This window comes from Ciconia boyciana, chromosome 3 (genome assembly GCF_034638445.1).
Source record: "Ciconia boyciana chromosome 3, ASM3463844v1, whole genome shotgun sequence".
Taxonomy (NCBI): Eukaryota; Metazoa; Chordata; class Aves; order Ciconiiformes; family Ciconiidae; genus Ciconia; species Ciconia boyciana.
The window spans coordinates 3099651-3127630 of record NC_132936.1 but is presented as its reverse complement, the minus strand read 5'-3'; the positions used below and the strand labels follow the sequence as shown (position 1 = coordinate 3127630).

General features: G+C 39.1%; 1 protein-coding gene across 1 annotated transcript in view; it reads right to left on the bottom strand.

Moving 5' to 3' along the window:
* Positions 1–27980, bottom strand: part of MSRA (methionine sulfoxide reductase A) — a 290363-nt gene that overhangs the window by 168138 nt on the left and 94245 nt on the right. Inside the window, exon 2 of the mRNA XM_072857751.1 lies at positions 7303–7371. Coding sequence (XP_072713852.1) covers positions 7303–7371 — 69 coding nt within the window. The remainder of the gene's footprint in view (positions 1–7302; positions 7372–27980) is intronic.

The following is a 27980-nucleotide window of genomic DNA, read 5'->3' as shown; positions in this document are numbered from 1 at the left end:
TTCTCTATGTTTTCTGCTATGTCACCATGCTCTGTGCTTTATTAACAGGAATCAATGGATAAGTGCTGATGGTAAATGTGTATGTGTGTATATCGTATATCCCAGCACATAAACACACATACACATACGCACATATATCTCCCGCAAAGCAGCATAAATCTGATGAGGGCAGGCGCTAGTCATTAACAGGATAATTTACTTCTATTTCAAACTTAAACCAACTCAGAATGATGCCAAGCATATGTTCATCCTAGTCACTGATATATCCCTATTTATCACTGGCAAGAAATTACTTCTCTGCAAGGCTTTTGCATTGCTAAAGTAATCTAGGTGCTTTTGCTGGCTTTTTGCATAGAAAATAAAATGTATGTTAGAGACAATTCCTGCCGTTGGAGATCACTGAGCCTTATCCCAAACCCCCTGAAAATTAACTATGCCTCTTCTACTCATTTCAGTGGGAAAGTCCCCAAAACATAATTAAATGGCTGTTTTAAGGTGAATGATGTTGATTGAAAAGCTGCAATCCGATTTACTTTTAAAAACCTCCAGATCTTCACTAATGTGCAATACAGACTCTAAGTGGAAATCCACACAAAGCTAAATTCTTCATTACCTCAAGAAAGCTAAATTAACATAAGTCTCTGATGGAGAAGGACAGATATTGTGTTTGAAGGCCACATTACTTTTGTTTTCAGAAGCAAAAAGAAAAAGAGATGTGGATCCTTTGAAATAACAACGTTATGAAGGGTTGTGCTGATCAAGGACAGCTTTCACTTTGCATTAGGGATATTTTATTGTCCCTTATTAGTGTTTATAAATGTCAGGAAATGTCCTTGGCAAAGACCAAGCAGACTATAGCATCTTGTATTTATCTGGGTCTGTCTCGCATAGTGCTCTGCAACTGGCCGTTTGCACTACCACAAAGTCGATGCACAATGCTCTCAAATCAGATCACCAGCAGTTAATGCATAATGCCTACGATATGCTACAGGACAAGAGAAATTGAATATTAAGATTCTTATTTTTAAAAGGTCCTGGAATTATGTTTATTTCTGTGTTTATCACCTTATTTTACAACAGGCTTAGGGGAAAATTTTCAGTTCAGAGCTTCCCTGGTTAGATTCTTAAATCCCAAACACAGAACCTTCCCTGGCAGTTGCTTAGAGCTGACATAACCCCTGATGTTTTGACCAGCAAACCAGAGCATCATACTTCAGGCAAGATTACAAGGAAGAGGATGTTTAGGCACTGGTGGCAACAAGGATGAACCAGGGCCAGATAGCAGAGGCAGGGAACTGGGGTGTGTTTCAGTTCTCTGGAATAGGCACCAAAAAGACTGGTGCCTATTCTATGACCACACTGGCCATAACTCAGTATCTGGAAGATAAAAACAGAAAATGGGAAATAAGGATATATTTCTTTAATAAACGTACTGCAAAGGTACGAATAGGAACATGATTTGGTTTAGGGACAGAGCTGCCTGTCTTTAGGCAATCCCTTTTTGGGATGCAATGTCTTCACAGATGTATTTTCTCATTCCAGAACTGCAGAAAGTTCAGTGTCCGTTTTTACACCACCTTGTGAACACAGGACAGCATTAACACTTCAGTGCTTTACAAACCCAGCCAGTTAGTACACTTCCTTCACTTTTCCAAGATGTTGAAAGAGAATTAGCATGGGAAACATGAGTCCCTTCTAGAAGACATTCCCTCTGGCTCTCAGTTCTTCCACAATGTGATCCTTGTAACATCTGGTAATATTGCTGTAGATGTTTCTCCTACAATTTGGGTCCCAGCACACACACCTGTTTCAACATCATGAAGCCTTATATTCTCCTCAGATAGAGATATAATATCTTCTGACATGTAGCATGGTTTAAAGTTTTCTTCCTTTTCTTTGAGCAGCAGGGAAACATTGTTTGGGGTTTTTTACTGTCTACAAAAAAAAGGTATTTCTCTTGGGGCCCAAACTTTGTTTCCTGTGACTTCCTTTTCCTGGTGAAAAGAACTGAGCTTATCATAAAAATGTAACTGAGTCGGACCAAAAGGCTTCCTAACACATTTTCTTATCTGATGTGGCCACCAGTAGCTGTTTCAGGAGTGAGTAAAAGAAACTCTATAAGGAGTGATCCATTCTTAAATACATCATCCCACTTTCAAGTGAAATTGTTTTCCCTTAGTTGAAAAGTCGCCCTGATTAAGCCCTTATTAGAAAGGGTTGAACCACCCAAGAGCAGGTCTTGTTTCTCTAAGGTCTTGTTTCTCCCAAGCCGCATACACAGGTATCGCGCGATGCTGCACTGCAGAGGCAGCTGAACAGGCCACATGCGAAGGCTGAGAAACCCCTGGCTCCGCCGGGGCTGATTGCACAATCTTGGTGTAATCCTATTTTAGTTTTTAAATAACCTTTGGAAGCAGTGGGAATTGTGGGGATGCATAGGGTATGTCTGAATCTCAATAGGGCATAATAACTCAGGCAAAGTACAACAATAATATGGCTCTATAGAATTACTGGAACATGCTGCTGTCTAATAAGTGCAGAGCAGAAGGTGAACAAGCTTGGATCTGTCTGCCAACTCAGAAACGTCTGTAATTAGATCTTATCAGTTACTTAACATCCTACTTCTGTCTATATTTTGTTTACATCAAGAAACCAATTATCCCGTTACTAGCCAGTATATGTCAAGCAAATACAACACAATTTCGTCCCGTATTTAAGAAGTGTTATAATTACAAATCTGAACTATTGCCAGATTTTACTAAAGGTAAATAAGAGCCCTTCTATGAACGCACCATATGCGCAATGCTTCTTCTTAGAGAAATACGGTAGCATATAAAGCACAGTGAATATATGGGTGCTCTGGGATAAACTGGAGTCTTGCAATAGCAGCAGTTGAATAGCAGCAGAAAAATATGCTCTTAAAATTCAGAAACGCTGACCAGAAATATTTCTGAGCATAATACAGCAGTGCATTTAAATGTGTTTAAAATATGCAAAGAATTACAATGGTACTGATGGAAATAATTTATTGAAAATTGCGCAAGTTCTGCAGCTTTGAAGCATTTCTTTTCATTTTTTACACCTCTATCCAAAAGTTGATTTTAGACCCTAAATTGCTTCTTTTCAAAACTTTATCAGCCCCCTAATATATGTTCAGGTTTTGACTTTTGGTTAGGTTTATGGTCAAAATCAGTCACTACAGGCAAAATACTTCTTTAATTTCAAATATCTGTGGCCATAAAAACTACAAGAAAACTTTCTGGACAGGCATTTATCAAATGGCGTCTATTTTACCATCCGTAACACAAACACACAGCATCTAAAGTTTCATCTGTTTCAGTCACTGAACTTGGGAATACACCCCCCTCTTTACTTCAAGGGACGCCATGATTTTTGATATAGCATTCTACAGTGTCTCCAGTGAGGCTGTGAGCAGTGCCTGTGCACCTCCTGTGCTCTTAGTGCTTCGATATTAGCTGGAAACTGGATTGAGAGGTCACTGGATGGTTAGCATGAAAAGATCTCCATTAAAGAGTCACCCTCACCCTTGAAATCTAGCTTTTTCACCATTGTAGAAACAAGGACGCACTTCTTTATTCTAATGAACAATAGGTGTATCTTAGGCAGCTGAATGATGCTAAACAGACAACCGGAGAATCTCCAGATCATTTAAATAGTCTTTTGAAAACCGTGAGGTTCTGTTATAAACGGGAAAGCTGCAGGAACAATGACCCGTGTACATTCACCCTGTACCTTGATCAAAACAAGAAGGCATATCATAAAGTAAATAACGCAGCATTTGTAAGAGCATCTTGAAGGAGGTTTTGCAGAAGATGGAGCTATGTAATGCAATCTAACTGCATTTTGCAAGCAGGTAAAAGGATTGGTGTTTACAACCCAGTATTACTTTTTATACTCTTATTTTTAGTGGCGAATCTAAAACTGTCCAAGCAGTAGGAAAATTCACTGCAAGTAGGTTATATCTACAAAATCATACGGTTATTTACCATCTTTTAGCTTTTGTAGGTCTTTTTAAGGAAGAGGGATTACTTCTTAGTAACTACGGCTCTTCGAGACTTGTCCCTGTGCAATCCCAATTAAAGGATGTTTCTGGAGAAGAGGTGTAAGAAACCCTCTCTTGCTAAGGCAGAGTCAGAAAGTCTACTAGCTCAGACTAGCTCAGTTTCTTCCCCCTAGCTAAAATAGTCCTAAAATACAAAGTCCTTTATTTTAGAGTCCTAAAATACAAAGAACTTGCTGTTAACAGGAGTATACATGGATAGGATGAGTAACAATCTGAGGAGAAGAATTACTAATAGATAATCATTCTCTTCTTCGAGTGCTTCCTTCCATTCCCATTCACATGGGGCCAGCAAACATTCCCCCCTTGGAGGCAGCAAAAGTGAACGGTAGCTCCATTTTTCTATAACCACGTATCAGAATGGGATGCCAATGCCAACAAATGACAACAATTATCATCAGAGTCATGTTTGTATACTATTATATTTCAGGTCTAATAGTAAACCTAAGAAGATGTAGGTTTTCCATTTATTCACAGCACAGATGGCAGCAGCATGAGTTTTCACCACCTAGCCCAACATTTGCAATCACAATCTTGTGGAAAATCTAGGGCAATTTAAATGAAAGTTGCCAGGCTTGATACGAATATAACAGCGTTCCTCAGGAATGATTCAAAGTAGGCTGTTTAATAAGACTTTGCGCTCTTCCAATGAAATTCTGATACTACTTTCTATGAAATTTTACAAATCGTGTACAATCAACAGTGATATAACCAACAGAAGCACTCACACCAACACCCACCACAACCACTGGAAAACTGATCTGACCATCACACGGGAAACAAAGGAGGAGCTTTAAGAAAATTTAAGCGGTGAAGACTGCATCGATATCAGATTGTACCAGAACTCTCTGACCCTGCCTACTGTAAGAAGTTCAAAGAAGAATCTCTACATCCATCTTAACCTTAAAACTCAAAAGGTAACATACAATCATTTTCCATTAGCGCCAAAAAATTTATCAAACAATCTCTCATTCCACCACTCCAAGAATTTTTTTGTTCCCAAAATCCACAGACAAGGGGATACCGGCAGGAAGACAATACTGGATTAGAGGAACTCCAACGAGAACTTGAAGAAAACATGACGATAACCGAAGGGTGACACCCACAAACCATTTCTCCTCTTCAACCATGGTAACTACAGAAACATTAGCTCCACAGGAAAGTTAACACTTAGTATGATTTTTTTTCAGTAATCAGTTGAAAAGCTAATTTTTGGAGTAATAAATTAGTGCCCATGGATAACAGCCCTTTGCATTCCATGTAGGATCGGTGAATACAGCTCTGTTTGAAAATAGATTAAAATCAACAATTCATTCCAGACAGATATGTAAAGTGTTACTACATAAGAACTTTCAGACACTGCTCAGGTCTTTGAAATATTTATGCCATGTCTTTTATTTTTATAAATTAGACAAGATCACCATCGCTGAGAAAATGCCATATTGACATAGGCTACTTTCTCCTGTAAAATACAGATTCATAATCTTTAACATCAGTAGGGATGATTAGATTACCTAATGTGATCTACTGTATCATGTAGGGAAGATAATTTATACTGCTTCTGCCTTTATGGAAATCAATAATGTGTCTTCTATTGATGCGTAACCTCAGGAAGCATCTGGGGTGAATGGGGTGCCTGAGTCAAGCGTCTAGGTTCATTCTGGGTGCCCTAGGACTACTGAGATATCCACACCGCAGGACTACAGGAGACCTCCATCCCTCTGGTTTGGCAGCTGGCAGCCTGGTGAGCCTGAGACATCTGAAACCTCTGGTTAGGCACCCCACTATCTGTCGCAGTCCGTATCTGAAGACACGATGCTATGCGGATCCTTTTGGTTGCTTTGAAAGTTTGTTTCAGTGTTTCACCTTTTTGTTGCTGTTGTTAATAAGTTCTGTCTAATTGCTCAATAGAATGTGAAATATATTTTAGTATCTGTCTCAGAAACACTGCGTGCAGGTGTAAAATTGCCTGCTAACTCCTACTCACTATATCCCTGATTTCATATATGAAGGCTGCGTTTATTCTTTTTGTTACATCATACTGGGCATTTATATAGCATCGCTTCTCAGAATCACTGCTTTCCAGGGTACATTCTCCGTTTTTACATATTTGTTGTTACACACATTGCCTTGCAATTGCCAAAATTTATGCATGTGTTACTATACTTTATATACCTGACCTGCACTTATTATGATTTAGAACTCCATCAGGCTAGATGATGCAGCAGGTGTATCAAGTAGTAAATTAATATTTACTTCAACGTCCCAGATAGATAAACATTTAATAGGATATAATAACTTTCCTAAGGCACTTTAGTACCATCCTGTAGAAGTTAATAAAGAATTATATCCTTTCTAAATGGTTCAAAACAGGGTTAGGAAATTTTTCATTCTCTGTAACAATAAGTTTTAAGAATAATTATCATAGAAATCCACTTTTTTCTTCCCTAGTAAATTCCATAGGCTTGCCCTTAAGGACTAACATTAGCACATTCTGAAATGACAGCTCTGATGATACCAGATTTGGGTAAAGTCCATATCTTGGTAAAAAGCTGGTGATTCTGATCTATTTTAGGATGTTTTCTTCCAGAAGTAATTAATTTCTCCAGAGAAACACTTTTTTCAAGTTTTACAAAAGGGCTCAAAGAATGACATTTTCATAGAAAATAGCATAGATACAATGAAATTAAACATCTTCTCATTTACAACTGGCCACCTTTCCGGCTCTGTTGGCACCCAACAGGAAGTCTACAGGCCTAGTCATAAAGTAAAGTAAAAACCAGCAGGTTTGGCTTGGGGCATGTAGCTGCTAACAAACAGCTCTGCAAGCACAGCAGATAAAGCTTTCCACCCAACAGGCTGAGTTCCTTGCATGACTTAAGGTCTGGAGAATCATGGATGATCTTCAGAATTTTGTTTAAACTAATGAATGATCTTACAGGAATTACCATACAAAAAAGACACTATTTTGGAAGTTTTATAGAACAAAATAAGGGTTTAAAATTTCTGTTTGTATAACTCAGAAAAATACTTTCAGCATACTCCTTTTGGGGCATGGACGTTTCCCAAAAGGATCAGTGGCTTTAGCTGACTGTAATGATTAGAAAATGGCAATAGCAGCCCAGATTCTGAAACTCTGAGGACTCAGTCTAAAATGAAGAAATTTGGCATGCAGTAACACTATACAGCTCAGAGCTTTTATTTTAAAACTGATGTCTTACCAAATACAGCCATCTGTGTTCCCTCTGGGAAAGGTTCTACCATTCTGTTTCCATTGACATGATGTTTATCTAGAAGGAAAAAAAAAAGTCAAAATGTAATAGAATATATGCTTTGCATAAAACCAACTGTTTTTTTCTTACAGTTCTATTGAAACCTGAAGTTTGATTTATGAAAGCCAACCTGTACAATTCACTAATATCTGGAACTTCACACTCTCCGAGTCTATTCTTCAAAAATACTGTCCACAAGTCCCAGGATATAAACTGGAGATGCATTTCAGTTTAGTGATTAAGACAAGCCAGCTGATACTAACACGACACACACATACAGAGCAATATACAGCAGCAATGCCTGTCAAAGGCGGAGCACTCCTGAAAGCAACCTCTTCATGCAAGCAGAAAAAGGAGGGAAATCGTAATTCTCTGTTGCTGCTGGGATGTATTGGTGCTCAACCACAACCTTTTTTTATATGATCAAGCACAAACTGTGTGTATTTTCTGCACTAGTGTGGTGAGTTGACCTTGGCTGGCTGCCAGAGGCCCACCCAGCCCCTCTCTCACTCCCCCCTCATCAACGGGACAGGGTAAGAAAACAAGATGGAAAAGCTCATGGGTTGAGGTAATATACAGGGAGATGCCTTACCAATTACCATCACGGGCAGATCAGACTCGACTTGGGGAAAATTAATTTAATTTATTGCCAGTTAAAATGCGGTTTGATAGTGAGAAACCCCCACCTCCCCTTTTCCCAGGCTCAACTTCACTCCATCCCTGACTGACCTTCGGGCTCACAGGGCTGTTTCTCACACTTTTTTCCTCACTCCTCACTGCTGTGCCATGTTTTGCCCTTTCTTACATATATTCTGCCATAGGCACCACCAGCATCGCTGACGGGCTCAGCTGCGTCCTGTGGTGGGGCCATTGCAGAGCCGGCTGGAACCGGCTGGAACCGGCTGTGTCTGGCACAGGGCAGCCCCTGCTTCTCCTCACAGAGCCGCCCTGCAACCCTCCCGCTACCAAAACCTGGACATTTACACCCAATACACTCAGCAATGTTCGCTAAAATGAATATTTATCCAACATACTCTAATGCCACATCCATTCACGCCATGTTCGTCTTTTGCAGCAGTCACACCATGGACTGTTTTAACACTATTAAATTACTACCACCATTGGAAACCACTGTAATAGATCAAACGTAATTGCTCTTCCATTAACCAATGCTTAATCGAGACAGGGAGAGGAGCATGAAATGCAAACCAAAACGCATCATTCATTTGTCCTCAGTGACTTGGGCTCGGCAGCCCCAGCACCTTGCAGCTCCCACCAGGTCTCCACAATGGAGAAGTTTTTCACACAAGACACTTCCTTTGTGCTATGGCCAAATTTCTTCCATTTTTCTTAGAAAACTTGATGCATGACACAAAAGTAGCAAAACTGCATCTTCTCTTTTCATGGAAACTGAAAAGATGGTACATTTGAGGTTTCCTTTAGTTAAATAATCCTTTTCTAGCCACTATGGCTACCCACTCTCAGGTGAAAGACCATTTTCTCTAGACAGCAGCTGGAAATTCTGGTCTGTGGAAGCAGGCAGATGAGCTACAACTATCACGAGCTGCAGTTTAAGACTAAGTTATATATCCTTGCACAAGTATACAGGAGGGCATAAGACAGAACACCTATATGAAGCATTTGCATAAAAGCCCAGTCAAGACTGAGACTTTCAATCTCCAGGAACACAAAGCATACAGGAAAGTGCAATATTATGGCATTGCTGGTGCTCACAGGGATGATTTCTATGCAATAAAATAGTACGAGCCTGGCTTTACTCCCTCCGTGACAAGATGGCTCCCAGGGGCTAGAAACTGCTCAGTTTCCAAACTAAAGAATATATTCTTCACATCCCAATGTACTTCTCTTTCATCCCAATGTACTTTCCTGAGCATAAAGAAAATTCTACTCCTTGTGATAATATAGGCTTATCACTATTTTATAATCAGGGTTGTATGTATAACCTGGCGGGGTTGTATGTATAACCTGGAAATGAGCTCTCCAACCTCCAAATAAAATAAAATATACAGATCCACAACAGAATATTCCCAGTCCTTTTCACCGGCATCCCCACATTCATTTCTTGATCTACTAAGACTCATTGTCAACAATGGCAGAAAGAAATAAAATCACCTGAACTCAAAATAACAGGTTTCTATTCACAAAATACTTTCCAGGGAGAAAGCCAAGAGATTTTCTCAGTACATGCATTATTTTACTTCCTGTAGTACAGAACCTGGTGAGAAATAAAACAGGTCAAATTAAGAACATGGGATTGCCTTGCGAATTCTCTGAAAGCAATATTTTTCATTAGCAGGGAGGCACAGCACAGTACTAATCCCAGCTGGCATCAAACATTTATCAACAGTCAATGAGAAGGGAAAATCAGGGTTATCTGCAATTGGAGCAAGAGGTGCCATGAAGTCAATTGTTTGCATTTAGGAAGATTGAATGCCCTGTGCCACACAAGCCAAGAGAGGGTCTTTAGGAAGGAAATTGTTGGGAGGTTCCAGAGTGGGAGTAATATGACGAGCGCCGAACAAGGTTTCAACCTCGTTAGCTATAGCTTGTATTACTAACATGATCTACAGCCATCTGAGATGAGCGAACAGTCAGAAAAATTATGAAACATCATGCAAGATCAAATAAACTAACCCTGCCCTAGTCCTGATAGCTGCCTTCATTTAAAGAGTGAATGACATATAAGACGTATGAAGTAGTTATCATTTCAAATGGTGAGGCTTTCAATATATTAAAATTAAAATTAAACTTCTAGAGGTGAGATGGGCTTGAATGAGAGTAATATTTTAAGAGTTCTCAAGTGTCTTCCAATGCCTTCATACTTTTGTTTCAAAGATCTTAGCCGGATAAAATAATTCATTTTCTTGTCATTCATACTTTTACAATTTTTCCAGTATTGCCTGCCCCCTGCCTAAATGCACTAAATAGTAAAAAATAAACAAAATTTATGTGGACTTTCACAAAACATACATTTGACCTTAGGAAGAAAGTAACAACGTATAGCGTAAAGAGCCTCTCCACAAGTACACTATTCAAAGAACATTGCCGTTTGGAGCTTTTTACTGAACAGGTTTTTTTGTGAAAAAATAAGCTTTAACTCTCACCTACAAATTGGATTGAGTAGCTCCAGAATATCAGAAATACTTTGGCCCCATGGAATTAAAAACAATTAGAAGGACTTTCGCTGTAACTTGCCAACAGAAAGAATAAATGACTGTTCCGAGCTCATCGTCATTCCAGGAACAAGGGCTTCCAATATGTAAGATAAAACCTGTTGTTACAGAGACATGCAAAGATTATCAGTGAACACTGAACCGGCTATGAGAAGTTAACTTCAGCTTCTTAGTGGTGAAAACAATATGTTTTACCCTAATACTGTCAATATTGACAGGGCTAATCCTTCAGTGGACTACAACAGCATTCAGACACTTGGAAAAGTAGAATGGTGAGGACATGAATGTCTTTATGTCATCTTCTTGATCTTCTTGATCCTCAGGGTTTCAACAGAAAGCCAAGTGGTAAGGAATACATTTTTATTTCTGTTTTATTGATATTCAAGCTGTCAGCATTTTCATGAACGCAACTTCACAACCAAACAACGGGGGACTTCCTCTCAAAACTGTCGAATGCTGCTCCATCCTCAACTGCAAAAACTCTCTACCATTTTTCAAACTATGCCTGAGAGATACCTGCAACAGACGTTGCTCCCTGCTGAACAGAACTAGTATGAGCTGAAAGCAACACATATCCTGGAGGTCTTGACATTCAACTTTAGCTTCAGGCAAAGTCTGCTTTAGACAGATGCAGTGCCTGGCCCACTCTCCTCAGTGTCTCCGGATTTTTATAGAAATAATCCTTCACAGATCCTCTGTATCTGTAAAACAGCATAATATATGGAAAGGTAATCAAAAGTTGCTAAACAGGTCCTCAGTATTTCTTCGACATTATTCAGTCTTTGCAGCCTATCACTCAATAGTTTCTAACATAGTCCTACAATTGCCCTTGCTAAAGATTCACTAGCTTCAAGTAAAGTTCTGTCCACGCATGGATTAGGCTATATCTGTCCTAGTAAACTATTAAAATAAACAAGTCATATCTAGAAACTATCTGAGAAAGTGTTAATTAGCCTAGCTGAAATCATGTTATATCCTATCCGAGCAATTTACCAGCGTGGACAAACAAGTTCCAGTGCCCAGACCTGTTCTCAGGCACATTTTAATTTATTAGTATACACTTCATTTATCTTCACAGTTCCATATATGTCAATGGTATCACACCTGTAATAGATAAATTTAACAACAAAAGATGTTCAAATGAGAAAGTTTTATAAAAAATATTTCCTTTCAAACCAGCCTGATTCAGGTTCTAAACAGATTTACTGTTCTGCTATAAGCCTAGAGGAAATTTAAAGTTCAGTTAAATAAAAACTCACTGCTGTTAAGTTAGATTCCTAATAAAGTCATTGCCACAAAATTTATAGCACTTATCAGACTTTTAACAGAATCAAACTTGCAATTATTAGAGGCTGAAGTTTGTGCTTCTTTCTTAAATATGCAAAATTAAAGCACTGGTCTAATGCAGAGCAGCCAGTCACTCATAGGCAAAATCCTCTCTCACAGTAGTACAGATGAAATGAAAGTTATACCAAGAATGAAATCAGCAGTGCAGAAAGTCTATACAAGGCATTTTGCATAACTGAAGATATCCAAGAGGAACTCCAGGTTAAGATACCCACAGTCATTAATGAACATGAGTTCTCTATTTGTGGACCCAAATGAAGCTGCTTAAAAAGATTTGGCTTTCAGAGAATGCTGATCCAGCACTGAGTGAAAATCAGAAATTTTCTGGTCTCAAAATATTCATTCTCAAGCAATCATTGTAAAGATTTGAGAACATTTATTTTTTATTAGTAAGAGATTCATACGTTCTTCATATTTATCTTTTGATTTTTAGACCATTAGGGAATATTTAGACTACATATCCAAACTTGTTTTATCAGAGCAGCCAGAAAGTTATTATTTTTAAATGAAAACTGAGATTCTCACATAATCAAATTAATCCAGGAGTAGGGGTCATATTTATACACAAGGACTGTTAATTTTCCATGGTAAGCACAGCCAGGAGCTGAATTGAAAATAGCTGATTAACCAATTACCAGGAGCCTCCTCCATCTCCTACCAGCACAAACACGATGGGTACGTGGGGAGAGGAGGAGGAAAAGGGATAAGCACTGACGGGGCGAGGGAGGAACTTCCTAAAGCAAATCAGCTACTGCTTGAACGACTCCTTTCCCCTTTCTGTTTTGCCTTAGACACCTTTTCCTGCACTTTCCATCACACCACCATGGTGGAGGTCTTTTCTCCATTGGCTACACCAAACAGTCGCTCAGCTGTCAAAGCGGTAGCAAGATCACTGAGGGGCTGGAAATTTCAGAGAGATAACAGAGAAAGCAGGTCAGGGGATACAAGAAGTTTGTAAAACAGTTATAAAAATAACTCAGTGGTTATTATTTCCAAAAGTGGCATATAAGTCATAATATAGATCATAAGAGTTGCAAGATGGGCACCAAAGAAACATAAAAGCACTGCTCACTTTCCAGAGTGTTAGCTGTGTATGGCATGTACATATAATATTTAGCATAGTTGCCATATTCATTTTAAACAAAATTTTGGAGGCAATAAAGGGGCATAAAACTTAGAGCCAGGCCTGTGTGAAAAAGACTGCTTTCATCCAAATAAAGAGGGGTGAAGAAAAATGTTCAGCATTGAATAAGCAAGTTATTTAAATGCCTCCTAAATTTTGGATGTCAGGGGAGTATGTCATTCACAGTCACAACTCCACCTCTCTCAAGTAAAGTAATGAAAAGTAGGATGACAGACACCATTTGAAAACTCATAACATGGAGACAGACTGATGGCATTTCACTGTAACCTACAGCTGCTACGTTCTTTTATTTAAAAATTTATTGAACGCCCAAGTTTAACTTTGGTGTCAGAGTTTGTACGCTCCAGAAAGACCACAGTAAAATGAATGTTACAATGAGATGACATCAGATTCATTGCCCCTGTGATGGCTGAGAAAGTTTTACTGCTTTAGGAGAAGACAGAATTATCGGCAGTCTGAAAACTGATGTAACAACAAATCTAACCCGTAGCACAAGACAAGTGAAGTGCTTTGTGAGAAGTAAGCCATTCAGAAGCAGCTCCTCATGGCATGATTGGTAACCCACTGCGAGGTACATGGACCACCATGGACTACTACTTTTTCATATAATACTTTTTACTGCTGTACACCACCAAGATACAGTACATAACTGCAGGCCAGTGGGTTTCTCTTCTGTCTTGTAAACAAGAAATTATCTAATTTTTATTTCCAGTGAAAGACTGCAACATTTCGAAAAAAATGGTGGAAGTTTGGCAGTGCAGTGTTACCATTTAACATGTAATGAGTAAAAGGTCTGTAAGTGTCACCCAAGAGAAGAAATCCTAAGCTAAAGAAGACTAAGTAGTAAAAATAAGGAATTCACTGCCCTGGGGTAAAAGTTCAACACAGGTGACACATGAAAACTCAGTTCAAAGGAAGCAAAATTAGCCTTACTTACCAGTATTTTCCAACAAATATTTTCTTTTTAATTTAACTGTTTAACCATTTAATTTAACCAGTACATGTCAACAGAGAATGAACTAGATACCTGCTCATTTTTTCAAAGTCATATCCTTTACAGTAACTATACTGAAGTCTACAAGAAGCATTTAATTTATTAACAGTAAACTAACTCTACTAAAATGTGCACTTCCATTAGGCTACCTGGCCTGTGGAATTAAAAGACAGGAACAAATTTGTTATTCACATTTCCACGTATAAAACTTACTCGGTATCTTTAAAACAGAACTCCATTTCAGTATATTTACATGTTACCTGACGAGAGCTTCATTGCACTCCATTCACCTGGCTTAGAAACCAGGGATCAGACCTTTATTGTACTTGTGCCTAAAATGAGGTACCTGAGTAAATTACCTGATTCTAAACATTTCTGGGCTTCCAGAAGTTCTATTAACTTCATTGAAAGCCACAGCTGGCCAGGACCTTTGAAAAACAGGTCATTCATTTATATACCTAAATACGAACCTTGAAGCCTGACTTTTTAAACCTAAGACGGTTTATTTTTGTTTCACTGTACCTTACCCCTGTTAAATGTTTTACGAGTAGTTGTTAAATCTTTTTTTTTTAAATTACTAAATCTCTGATAAATCTTTGAACAATTGATTCATCCAATTTGAAGTCAATCTGACTAAATTCTGGTTTGAAAGCCTAGCTGTCACAGAGCCAGAATCTGTCTTTTTTTGTCCTTTCATTCTCAGCAGGCATGGCTGATAGTTTGATCAAAACAGTTATTTGGATTGCTTTGTCAGTTATTCTAGGAGTAAGCTCGATAGTTCTTTCAGACAAAAGCATAAATGCAAAACTTTTCACCAGCTACCTATTTCATAACCCAGAAGATGTTTCCTTAAAAAAAAAGGGTTTACTTCTCTAATACGGTATCTGATGTGTATGCCAAGAGGAGTTATGCATGTACTATGTACCAAATTATGTCACATATGAGGATTTTATTGTTCCAGTCATTAATATTGAACCAGATCCTTACTTCTTCAGCTAGAGGGGATATCTTTCACCTTATTTATATCCGTCCCCTCTCCCAAGAACTCCTGGATATCAGAAAATCCTTTCGAGATGGTTTCACAATGATCTGGAAAGGACAGAGGGTACGTCTGGCTGTTACAGAGAAAGCTTGTAGGTAGTGCTGCTGAAGGAATAGGAATTACCTACTAAATCCCTCCATTTCCAACCTAAACTGTCTAAAACCACCCATTCATCCTTGTCCCTGAAGGTGGAGCCTCTCTTCATCATTTTGGGGATTTCAGAAAGCTACTCAATGGAAATACCCATGAAAGCATAGCTTCACCAGGAGCACGCTCTTAGAGGCCTAAAGAGAGGCACAAGAGGGAGAGGGCTGCTCTACTTCAGGCCTCTGCGGAGCTAATAGCAGTATTAGAAGTGTAATTTATGGCAGAATTTCATCCATAAATTCTTCATAGCTGGTGATGAAATAGAAGCTCTTCTTTATTTTCAGGTCTAGTTCAATGAGTAGAACTGTCAGTTCTGCAAGCTCCTGTGTAATAACAAAATCTAATGTCATACCAGATGAAACCCAAAGTGTTATGTTTCAAATCACCTGGCCTGCCAAAGGATATTTTCAGCAGAGGGACATTGCTGCCCAAACCCAGCCATTTATGTTTCCAGCTCTGACAAGTCATTTTGGTTCTCAGCATTGGCAGAGAGATGGCGTACATGATCTACTGGGTTTCTTTCACCTCTCATTTCTCTAGTTCCATCCTCCATCAGTCAGTAGAGATCAGCTGTCAACTCATTACCAATTAAAAAGAGAGGTCAGTTACGTAAGGGTAATTCACTGCCTACAACTATTTGTAGTATTGTGTTATTGTTCTCACATGGTGGTTCCCAACTATTATTAAAAAAGCATGATATCATTCAATGGAAAATACTAATTACAAATTTTGTTGAAAAATAAATAACTTCACTTATTAAAATAGGTCAGGAAAGGAAGAGTGGTAGCTGAAAACAGTTTTGAAATGTATTCTGGAGATGATGTCTCACAATGTGACACACCGTGTTCTGCTGCATCCATTCTATCAAACAGATTACTACACAGAAACTGATTGATGCTACAAAATGTGATGCGTCCTAGCACAGTGTGTCAGTTCAGACCCCAAAACACATGGACTCCTCAAAAAAACATAGGTTCTGTTTAATGAACAAAGGCAAGATTATCGCACACTGATTTTGTTCTGCAGTTCTTACTGGGCAATGTACCAACAGGAATGGCAGGAAAATAAGTTTTTGAAAATGAAAATGAATTCATTTCTTAGAAGAGGGCAGTGGAGATGCAGAGGAGGAGAAATAGCAATTTTGAAATTTCCAGTCTACTGGGGTTTGCAGATTAGTGGCTGAACAGCTGCGCCTGTAGCTGTGTGACTGTGCTAATAGGAAGCAGTATGTCACGCAGCTACGGACCACAAGGGAAGCCGGCTGCGCAGAGTGAAAGGGTAGGTGGGCTGCAAGGTCAGAGGAGACCGCGTGTGCGATGGGGAAGACAGGCTATAGGAGCATGTGTAGGGCGAGGGGAAAAGTTGGCTGCAGGGCTCTGCATAAGACCAGAGAGAGAGCAGATGCACAGACTGGGTGTGGGGTAGCGGGTACGTGGCAGCTGGGACAGAGGATGGTGGGGTGTGGGCGTAAAAGATGAGGATCGGGGATATATTTGGGGTATGACCAGAGGAAAGTATCCTAGAAACTACAATAACAGACTTAGTCCTTTCAGGGAGACAAAGCCATGACTTTCACACACAGAAATAGATAGACCTAGATAAACAAGACCGCTCACATTCTGACTGTACCCACATGTGCTGCTTGATATATTTTCTGCTTCTGTAGGCCAGGTGTTTAAGTTCTGAGTTTTGGGGTAGATACATAAAGGTTAAATTAAATATGCTTACATTGAGATTCATGCCACTTGGCTTTAGTCATCTACAATGGATATCCACATCTGAGTATTCAGCCTTGGATCCTTCTGTACTCTGGAAAGAACCAGACACTTCTGTGGTGATTCATCTGACATATTTTGGATGTTTTCTTCAGGATAAAATGAATCATATTTAAAAATGTCAGTTCCTGAGCACTGATTAGAAGGAAACTACTGACAAACTCAGATGAATTCCACCTATATCACCTGCAGTAATATCGCTGAGATTTACGATCTAGTTAGCGGGATGATTACACGTACCTGTGTGTACCTACATATTTATTAAAATATGGCCTTGACACCAGGGCTGTGAACCAGGACAAATGTTAACAGTAGAACATATGATCAAAATAGCAAAGGAAACAATAGCAGAGGAAAATAACGATCCTGTCTACAAGGGTTGCTAGAAGGTAGTCTACCTCACAAGCAGTTTTGTTGCTGTCCTGCAGTAACAGACCTCTAATCAACACAGTGTTCACCCAGCTCAGACAGGTAACACGGACAGAAATATATTAGGTACACACGGTAGTCAACACTTGTGGTATTTTTGGGATTGTCACATCATTTCACTTCCCAAAATCCCAACTCGTGGAGTCATGACATAACACGAAAACCTCAGTTTTCATTTTTAAAACCTATGCTTTTTAACCTGCCTGTTGTGAAATTAAAAAATGGAGAACACCTACATTCAAAAGTTAAAAATTAAACAAGAAATACAAATATAATTTCTCCTTCTAAGAAGACACACTGTGTTCAAATGTTCAAGATTTTATCTTCCTAATACCTCTACAATATGGCTCCACTATTTACATGTAGATATAAATCTTTTGTTTAGGTTCTCATTATCTCCCACCCTGATTGCTAAAATAAGCTTTCCTTGAGACTTGAGAGAGGCTCTCTGGAGCACTAAAATTCCCCGAGGATATTGCTGCAAAGAACACTGTTCTAGTCCATCAGTTTGACAATGTCACTCTCCTCTTCAAATTGCTTCTCTATTGCACCAAGCAGAAGTTGCTTGTCTACTTTCAAGGTCCTCCTGACCGAAACTACACTGCCACCCATCTTTCATGCACAAGCTGAATGTCATGTGCCACCTCTGATCACTCAGAGATGCCAGCCATCACTCTTTACACTTCCTAACAAGTTTCCTCATCACTTCTGTGGTACTCCCCCTCACAGCAGGGAGGAGATCCCCATAAACACCACCAGAGCTACCTCCTTATCTCCTTCCTTAAACTTCCTCTAGTTATGGAAATGTACACAAAAAACCTGATACTAGTTAGTCTGCTTGTACATAACGTATAGTCAGGTTGCCAGTATACTGACCTATAGAGATTTCAGCTGTCTGTCAGTTCTGTATCATCATGTGGTAATCCAAATAAAAAATAATAGAAATAGTGTTGCATTTACTGTGTGGGACCCAATGCATGGCTGTTGGATAATTTGCATTGATAATTATCCCCTTCTGCAAAAGAACAGGTCAGCATGCCATCATTTGAGAGAATAGAGCAGCACACCATCTTTTTTTGACTCCCTATAATGATCAGCAATGCACTGAATGCATAGAAAAAGCCTTAAACCTGGAGCAGAGCGTGGTATTGAGTTATCCACGTAACGTGAACAATCCCTGCCATCTCTACCATTATTGCTTTTCAGGCAGTGCCAGTAGCATCTGGTTGTTAGTGTAGGAATTGAATGAAGCTGATAAAATACAACTGGACTTTATTTCAGAATTAGAGACAATGCCTTTCAAAACCCCACTTGAAACCCTTATCTAAACCAGCTTGGATAGGAATACTACCAGGCAGGCTGAAAAACCAAGAGATCCAAACAAAGGACGATGATAAACACAGTGTAACGGAGTTGGGAGGAGATGTCCGGTGGGGTGTGGCAAGGAGGATTGTTAAGCCTGGGTTTATTTAGCAGCTTTATTAATGATCTCAAAGAAGGGGTGAAAAGCACATGAATAAAACATGCACTGGATACTCAGCTGGGACATCATGTGTACACCATGAAAAATGAAAACTAGCACAAAGCTCTAGGCAGAAATTCTGCAACGAAGCACAGAGAGATGCAAAGTAGTTTCAGGAATATGACTGTTTTCTTATTATGGAAGAAGAGCTTGAGCCCTCATCTTTCTTGAGGAAAAAAAGGAAAAAAAACTGTCTAAAAGGGCAGGAACCACGGCCTGAGGGAAGGACAGAAGATTCACAGGAGAAATAAACTCTTATAATGGCCAGACACTGGAAACCCATGTGCCCTCAGCTTCTGTTATAGAGACTGCTGCTGGGGATGTAACTCTGTTGGAATGCTTCCTGGCACTGCTTGGCTCAACATCTCCTTGCTTGTGAATCAGCAACGTAAATGCCAAATTCTAGGCTAGCCTATGCAAAGAAAAGCTAGGTACAGAAAACAGTGCAGACCTAATGGTAAAATCCCCAAATTGCTTTTAAGTACATTGCTTTTTTATCATTTCCTTTTAAACGTTAACATTTACATAAATAACCTTCTAAATGTGACTTTTGATTTAGGATGCTTACTTTCTGAAGGTTCAGCCTGAGAGTAGTTGGGTCTTGCACCAATTGATACCGGGTATCTTAACACCGATGAGCTATTATTGATTTTTTATGTTCACAGCTTCTCAAAATTAGACTGAAGATAATTTTTGCTGGATGTTCATATACATGTTCAAAGTGGGAGAATCCCTTTTAAATTCATGGCTGGCCATGAATTTGTAGATAAATAGTAGAGCAGCGGTTTTTCAAGTCCTTAATTACATACATAGAGACAGAACTCAAACATTTTTTCCCTGAGGAGGGACTCATTGAGAAACACTGCTTCCCCAATGTAGACTTCTTTGGCTAATATTACAGGATTCTAATATTGCACTAAAACGTGCCATTCAGGCTGATGAGGTCACTCTAAGTATCACTTCTTTGTTTTTTCTGAAGTACAATATGGAAGAGCTTGACCCAGGAAAGGTTCCTCTCACCCAAAGCACCTGGACTCATGGGGGCAAATATGCAGTATTGAGCGATTCACCTGCTTTTAGGCATCCACATACAGAAGAGCTGAATCTTATCCTACAGGTGACTATTTTTCCCCAATTGCTGTGAAGAACCCTACGGTAGTTAGCTCAGATAGAGAGATGTATACTGGATCAAATTAATTGCAAGCAGACTGGCTGTTTTCATTCACTTAGAGAAGCAATACCAAAGAAAAGCCGCGCTCAGACTGTTCTCTATCTACTCGGTGATACTCTGTACCTTTCGGGTGCTTGAGTCTTCCTTGCACAAATCTCCTGGTTTACACCACCAATGTCCTGTTTTACACCAGCTTTGTATTTGTTCTCCATGAAAATGGAAAAAAAATAGTTCTGAAGATCCAAGCCAGTGAACAACCAGGCCTATCGTGATTTTTGTATCTAAAAGAATCTAACCAACAAGTGATATTAAAACTTCACAACATCCCAGAAAGATAGTATTATTCATATTATACCAATAACACAATGACAGGTTAAAGAACTTCTCCAGGTTCACGATATCACTGGTACAACATGTCTTGATTCCCAGTCCCTTATACCAAAGAGCTTGTCCAACTCCCTCTCCAGCTACTGGAAAAGGGTGTTGATTGGGCTAATAAAAGCCAATGGAGGGAACTCAACAGCCACTCTCTATTAATGAGTTAACATCACTCAGTCACCTACAATTTAATTTTTCTAAAGCCCTGAGATTTTAATTTGAGTAATACTTCTATTAATTACAATGTCTAATAACAATGTCTAATTCAGACATCTGTTAAAAGTATGTAATGTTAATTTATTGGAAAATCTCCAGCAGTGCTCAATTAAAATGTTCCCCAGTTAAGTTAATACATATGATTTGTAATGAATAGCAAAATTAGATACTGTTAGTAAAAATAATAGCAAATTAAAAACAATAAAACCTTGAGTTTAAGACTGATAAAATGAAAGATGCAGAATTTTTCAGTAGGCCGCAGAGCAAGAATTTTTGAAAACAGGATATTCTCACACGGGTTTGGGAGCCTATCTTGCAGAGCATTGCTCTAAATTAGCACCTACAGGAAGTATTTGTTGCACAAAACACTGCAGGAAATCGTATTAATCCTTACTTATTAGATTTTTCTTGCTTTAATTTCAGTTTTCCCTCACAAGATATTTTTCACGTTCCTTAAATATGTAGGCTTACTCAGAGGCCTATATTTGGCAGGGTGGATTTTGCTATTTTTAAATAATTACGCTGCTTTGCAGCATATCTGCAGTCCTGTGAATTAAATTGATAGGTGAAACAAACAGCGCTTTTCCTCATCTGAACAGTGTCATCATATTATCACTTCTGTGCCTGACTGCATGTCTCCGCCACGCCGTTAATCTGTTTTTAAAAATGGATCTACATGAAACCATGGAAATGAGGTACAGCACAGTTTTAGTGAAGCATTACAATACACCACAGTCCCTTAAAGCACAACTGACATTTCTTTTTTCCTTGTGAAGATGTCAGTAGCTTTGAGCGAGCAGCAGCATGCAGCCTGTGATAGAGTATCTCCCTCGTACACATTCCCCCTTGATGGCAGATTATCTGCCTGGAGGTTGCATTAGGCTTCAGTCAGCTGTCAGTCAGCAGATGAGCAGGAACGGTCCAGTGCTTCTTCCCCCCCTCGCCCATCTGACAGTGATAAATGACCAGACCTAATGCTCAGCTAAGCTTGACGGGTCCAGGCCTCCCCTCGCAATCTGTTTCAGACGAACATCAGCCTTTTTCTGGTAATATCCCCTGTCGGCACAGCAAAGGCAGGATCGGGGAGCGCCAAGGTTAGGCCAACCGGCTTTGCTTTGTCAAAAAAAAGGGAACTGTTATTTTACTACTCGAAGCAGCTCATAATCTGATGGCAAAAATAAAGATGAGAAGAGTGTTATAAACCACCACGATGAGCACAGGCTCCAATTAACCATCTCCTTAAAAGGATGGATGCGTCTCACTCAACGCTTCAGAAACGCACCTCAGCCTTAAATACCGTTTAGCCCAAGTGCTTGTCCTCTTTGTGAAACAACGCCATGGTATCGCTTTTTTCATTGTATCTGGAGTGGATGGGGAAGGGATTCTAAACAAGCCAATTTTTAAAGTGAAATGGGAAGCAGTTACCCCAATTATAAAAATTTGCTACAACTTCCACTTGAACAGCTACTGCAGTTTAAGGCTGCTACTCTATTTCTAAGTGACGAGAAATACATCATTAAATATTTCATACTTCACAAAAAAAATTTTTTTCACTTTTCTCTTAAGTCAAATAAATTACTCCAGAGTTCTAGCTCAAACTATGTTTCTTTACTGAAGCTAGTGACCATCAAACACCAAACTAGCCACTGACCACTACGAAACCATATCCACAGTTAAAGGATCCATCGTGAATAGATGCTTCACAGTAAATGTCCAGTTCACGTTTTGTACCTTCCAAAGTGCATAAGTGATTTAGGATGAGATGCAAGAGGATTTGAAACACATGAAAAACCTAAGCGTAAGGCAGACCTTTCTCACAGGGGGACAGGGTTAGGCACTGAACTGTTTGTATCTTCGTTGCAGCCTTGCTTGCCGTCTACACGGCATCTTAACGTTAGTTGCACTGCATCTTTAAGCATCTCTGCTTTGAAACCTGGCCTCTTAGAGACCAAAGTTTCACTTTTAAAAGGCCTTCAACAATTCCCAGAGGAGTGTCATCGCAAAGCTACACTCAGGCTAAGAAGTGGACTTAAACCCTCAGGAAGCATTAGGTAAGAGCATCTAATATGAAGTCCTACGTTAGATACTTGCACAAAGAGACTTGTTTGTCTAGCGATTGTCTTTGGAGAGATCTGCTGAGCAGGACAGAGATGATGAGGCTTCCTTTCAGGTAATGGAAAGAGCAAGCTGCCTCCTTTTGGGGTCCTCAATCAGATGCCTGGTCCAAGGCATCTCCCTTAAAGTTATTGCATTGCCTAATTTGGGAACCTAAAGTAGATGGACTAACTATGGCCTTTAGGTTGTTCTCAAAAAACTTGCTAATAAGCAGATTATATACAGAACTTTACTAACATACCATTTGTAGAATGAAGACAGCAGCTTTAAAGAATGAAAACATGTTTAGCGGCCTTTACCTGGCCTTTGTGAGCATTGTACACACCATTAAACAACTACCAAATCTAGGACGATTAGATATAATTGGTACTGAAAGCTTAGAGGAAATCCAGAGACAGAATAGCAGGGGTCATGTCGAGGGTGCTCAGAGCTGTGAAGGAAGGAGGCAGAGCGGACGAGGAAGGATGTAGACTGGCAAAGCAACACAGGGAAAAATAGTGGTTGATTAGAAAGGATATTACACACGTTAAATACATCAGTAGAGTTGTAGAAAAGTTTTAGCAGGGATTGCTCACATATATTTAATTATCGGTAAGCTGTGTTAATACTAAAATTAAAGAGAATTGTAGAATGTATCAAAATACTAACCAAGGAGGGTATTATTACTAATTCTAACAGCAGCACAGCTAGGGATCTGTTTCTAAACTCCACTGAAAACAGTAACATTTCTTTACTGGCATTGCTGTATCGTGCTTTAGGCCTGGGAAAATTTATGCTTACAGGGCAATCGGGAGCGTAATCAGCACGGCTGACTGTTCAGCCTAAGAGGCATCTGCCATGGACAAGGCTGCTCCATGTCTCACAGCACCAGGAGGAACAGGCTGCTCCTTGAAATACTCAAAGAACAAGACGAACCGGAGAGGGGAAGGTACTGGCTGTGTTTGGGGGGACGTGGGCTGCACAGAGCACCCCGCCAGCGAGGGAAGAGGGAGCACAAGCAGTCTGCTCCTCGCCGCTGCTCAGCGGACCCGAGACAGGCACGGTAAGCTCAACCTCGTGTTTGAGGTATGCCAAGAAAGGATTTCTCCCTTTGGAAAGAAAGAAACTCAATCTGGCAGTTATTTTGGCAGGCGTAAGCGATATATTCCCCAAGGTTAAACACCCTAAATTCTTCTGCATGATCAACAGGGAGATAGGGCATTGCAGAGAGCAATTCAGACAGCCTAAAATTAGTTTTCAGCTTTGAACTGCCTTCTGAGTGAGGTTCTCTCCCACTCTCTGTCTCTCCATTGACTGTGGAAGAAGAAACATGGGAGATTTTAGCTCCTTTATGCTAAAGTTAGCTTCTTTATGCTGAAGTTAGCTTCTTTACGCTAAAGTTAGTTTCTATGAATAGCCCTACAAATCGCAACAAATTTCAGCTGAAAGCCAGAATTTATTTTGAAAATAATGAAAATGAACATTTTAACCCATTATAGCAAGCGATATAAACAAATAAAGCATGTAGTGATACAGGCTGGTAATTCTAACATGATTCATCTCATCCTACAGCAGTCATCTAAAATATTCGAATCATACCGTGAGGACATTTATCGGCCCCGTGACTGTTACGGAGCCAGTGGCGATTAGGTCCGATAGCAACACCTATACTGTGAGCATCTGAATTCTCGTCAAATGAATCTAACATTTTTTACTATTTGCAAAAAAGTGATTTGTCATCTCCACTGTAGAACCTAATTTCAATATAATTTTTCAGGGAATCCTGTATTTCTAAAGAATGTCACTCTTGTGAGGAACAAAACAAACACATCAAGCCCAGTAAGGGCAGCCTGTGTTATTATGGCAGCATTAGTTGCACCCTGATATTTATTGTGTTAGCAGACACAATTCCATAATTACAGTGAAATCCACTTTCCTTACATGACAGGAATTTAACCTTTCTTCCAACCAAGAAAAATAAAGTATATGTTATCCAAATACACAACACATTCCTTTGCATACAGAATCAATTTTCTAAAAATTTGCTCCTCTTTCTATTAAATAATAAAGCTCTAATTAATAAAGTGCATCTTTTTAGAAATTTAACATTCTTTCCAGTCTTCTTTCGCTCTGAACAATCTTAATAACAGAATTTGAATCTTCAGATCTATTATACACTGAAATTAACTGGCATATTGAGCTTATATTGTAATTGAATAAATTGGGGTGTAATGAATGTATCCATTATTGCTTTAACTGTTATATATACACTACCTCGAGCTCTCATCCATAGCTCAGGGTAGGACATACAACTCATTGGACCACTATCATTCCTTTACAAGTCGCTTACGTGTAACGATTTTACAAGTTGTAATGAATGAGGGATACGGGAATATTGCCTGCATTGCATCCCTTCCTTCCTGGATGAGTTTGCTTAGCTCTCATTGCTTCTGAAACGTCCCATGGCTGGGTATCTTCCACTTCAGTGGCTGCCCACAGTATTTATTCCTCAGTTAAACCGTGAAATAAAAGAGAACTGCTGGGAAATCCTGCTTTATAATTTTGCCAGTCACTTCTCATACAATTGTATGAGTAATACATGGTAATGTTTGTGATTTCATGGTAGACGAAGCAGATTTTTGGTAGATAAAATGGATGTGGATTTTTTAAACATTTTTTACCTTCATAAAATGACAAAAGGTAATCATGGTTTTAGTACTTTAATGTGTCTTGATTCACCAGAATTAAATATAACATTAAGTATCCTGAGTTTATAATGCCTAGTTTGCAGAAAACTACAACAGTCCTACAGTATTTTTATCTTTATATTGCTGAAATAGTGTTGCAACTGTGACTCCAATTTTGCACTGTTTTTTTCTTGCCGCATGTATTATGACCAGCTGCAGCTTATGGTACTACATAATCAAGGACAGTTTTTCAGAATTATTCAATAGCTCCCATTGAACTGATGACAAATTTTCCTAAGAGCTCAGCACTTAATATTGTAAGATCTTTTAAAAATCTGACTCCTGTGCACTATTTCAGCTAGCATTCAAGAAAAATAATTACGTTTTAAAAGAGTTGGTGTACATTTAATCACATAGCCTGAAAAGCCTGCCTCATTGCCTCTTGGTCACCTACAAATCTGTGCCAGTTATTCAGTCTGTGTGACCACAGCGGGTTTGGGCTTTTCTCCTGAGCTCAACTCAAATAGCAGCTGATTCCCCTCCTCAATGTGTTTTCATGAATGTACCTGGACAGTAAGAACCGACTCGAGTTTATTAACATTTAAGGGTTTGCTTGTGATGATACTAAACTAATAGTGGCAGAGGGACATGAGCTGGACCACAAAGCTCTACAGTTACACGGTCTTCGGCATGGTTTCATGGTGGTTCTCTAGCACTCTCCCAGGCAATTCCCAGCAAGGTTCAGGAGTTAGAGCAGCTCAAGGTTCATTCCTGGCAGGCAGTCTGGATGTGCCCATGGTGTTCTGGAAGGTAAGAGAGTTTAATAGCATGAAGGTGGCCAAACCACCCCAGTGGCCTCAAAGCCAAAGAACAGGCCTTGGCTCTGCTTAGTTTACTAGTATAGAAGTTGCCTGAAGGCTTAAAAGGTTGTGGAGGTTTTTCAGATGTCTTGTGCTGGAGGAATCTGGGCACTGCTGTTGAAGACCACCACAGTAAGTAGATTTTATGAGGTTCAAGTAGCTTTCTAAGAACCCATAACCTGTCACAAATAGAGCCATATGCAAAATTTTACATCAAGCAATTCACAGAAAGAGCTAAGCCTGGAAGCCATGGTTCCTATTTATTTTTAAAGCTACACCTGGAAAGAGAAGTAGTCTTTGTCTTTATACAAATGTAGATGGAATAGGGTTGAGATGCTGCCAAAATTCGGGTGGCAACTTTTGCCTGCTACTGACTATCGAAGATTCATTGTTAACACCCAGAGATTAAAGGCTCTATATGACATTATCAGAGCTCAAAAATAGCAAGATATTCAGTGAAAACAAAATTAAGTTTCTCTGACATTCTCTCATTAAAACCTTGAGTATTTCCAATAACAATAATTAATTATGTTTTTCTCAACACTTTACAATACCTCTCAAAGTAAGATAATGTTTATTGCTCTAGATCCATAAAAAACTCTAGAACCAGTTTAACAAGCAGTGAGGGAATAATGAAAACATAATTGCTGTCTTTATTAAGAAGGTTACTGCTGAACTTTATTTGGTATTTGAAAATTGGAAATCTAAGTTATGTGTAGAATATAAAAAAAATATAGATGATGATTTACCAGGTAGGCTAATGTAAGTCAATAAAACAATTATGAGGTCAGTAGTGACCTCTGTGGGATTAGGATCTCTGAACTGGTTCATCCAGAAAGAGGATGGTCAAGTGGATGGGTTAAAGAAAGCACAGGTATCTTTAATTTTAATAACACTTAATATGTATATACCATTCTATTTTTCAAATTTCATTGCCTTCCCCAAAGTGAAATAAAAACTTTGTCTTAATACTTCCAAAGTAGAGTTGGATGAATACTTACTGGCAATAATGTAAAAGCATTTCCTAATGAAAGTCATTCACATTTTGAAATTAATTTGCTTTGACCATGTTCGCTTCACTTTTGTATTTGCTTTCCACAAATGTTCAGTTGATTGAATTTTCCTGCTATAACTGTTCAAGGAAAAACAATTTCAAAAATCACATAAGCAGGCATTCAAGAGGCAGAATTTCAAATGCACCCTGCCAATTTGTCTCAGTTACTTTGAAAGCCTCCATAGCATCTCATACTTCATAGGTTTTAATGAATTTATTCTCACAGCCCCTAGAAGGGCAGAATTAGGCGCTACCTGGCATACCCCTGGCTACAAAAGAAGCCAGCAGCAGAGAAGGAAACTGAATATGCGTTTCCCAGGGTCTACGCTACCTGTCTTAACAATATCATCAACTTCATCACAGTCAACACTAAAGAAACCTGAAACAGGAAATAATCATAGCTGAGCACTACAATTTTTAATTCAAATGATTGTAAACAGCATGTAAACTAATGGAAAGAGGGTCAATGACTAATATCTAACAAGGACAAAAGTATTTAGTAATGTAAATACAAACAAGACAACCTTGCAAATTCAAATTAACTACCCTGCATATATTCATATATCTACATTC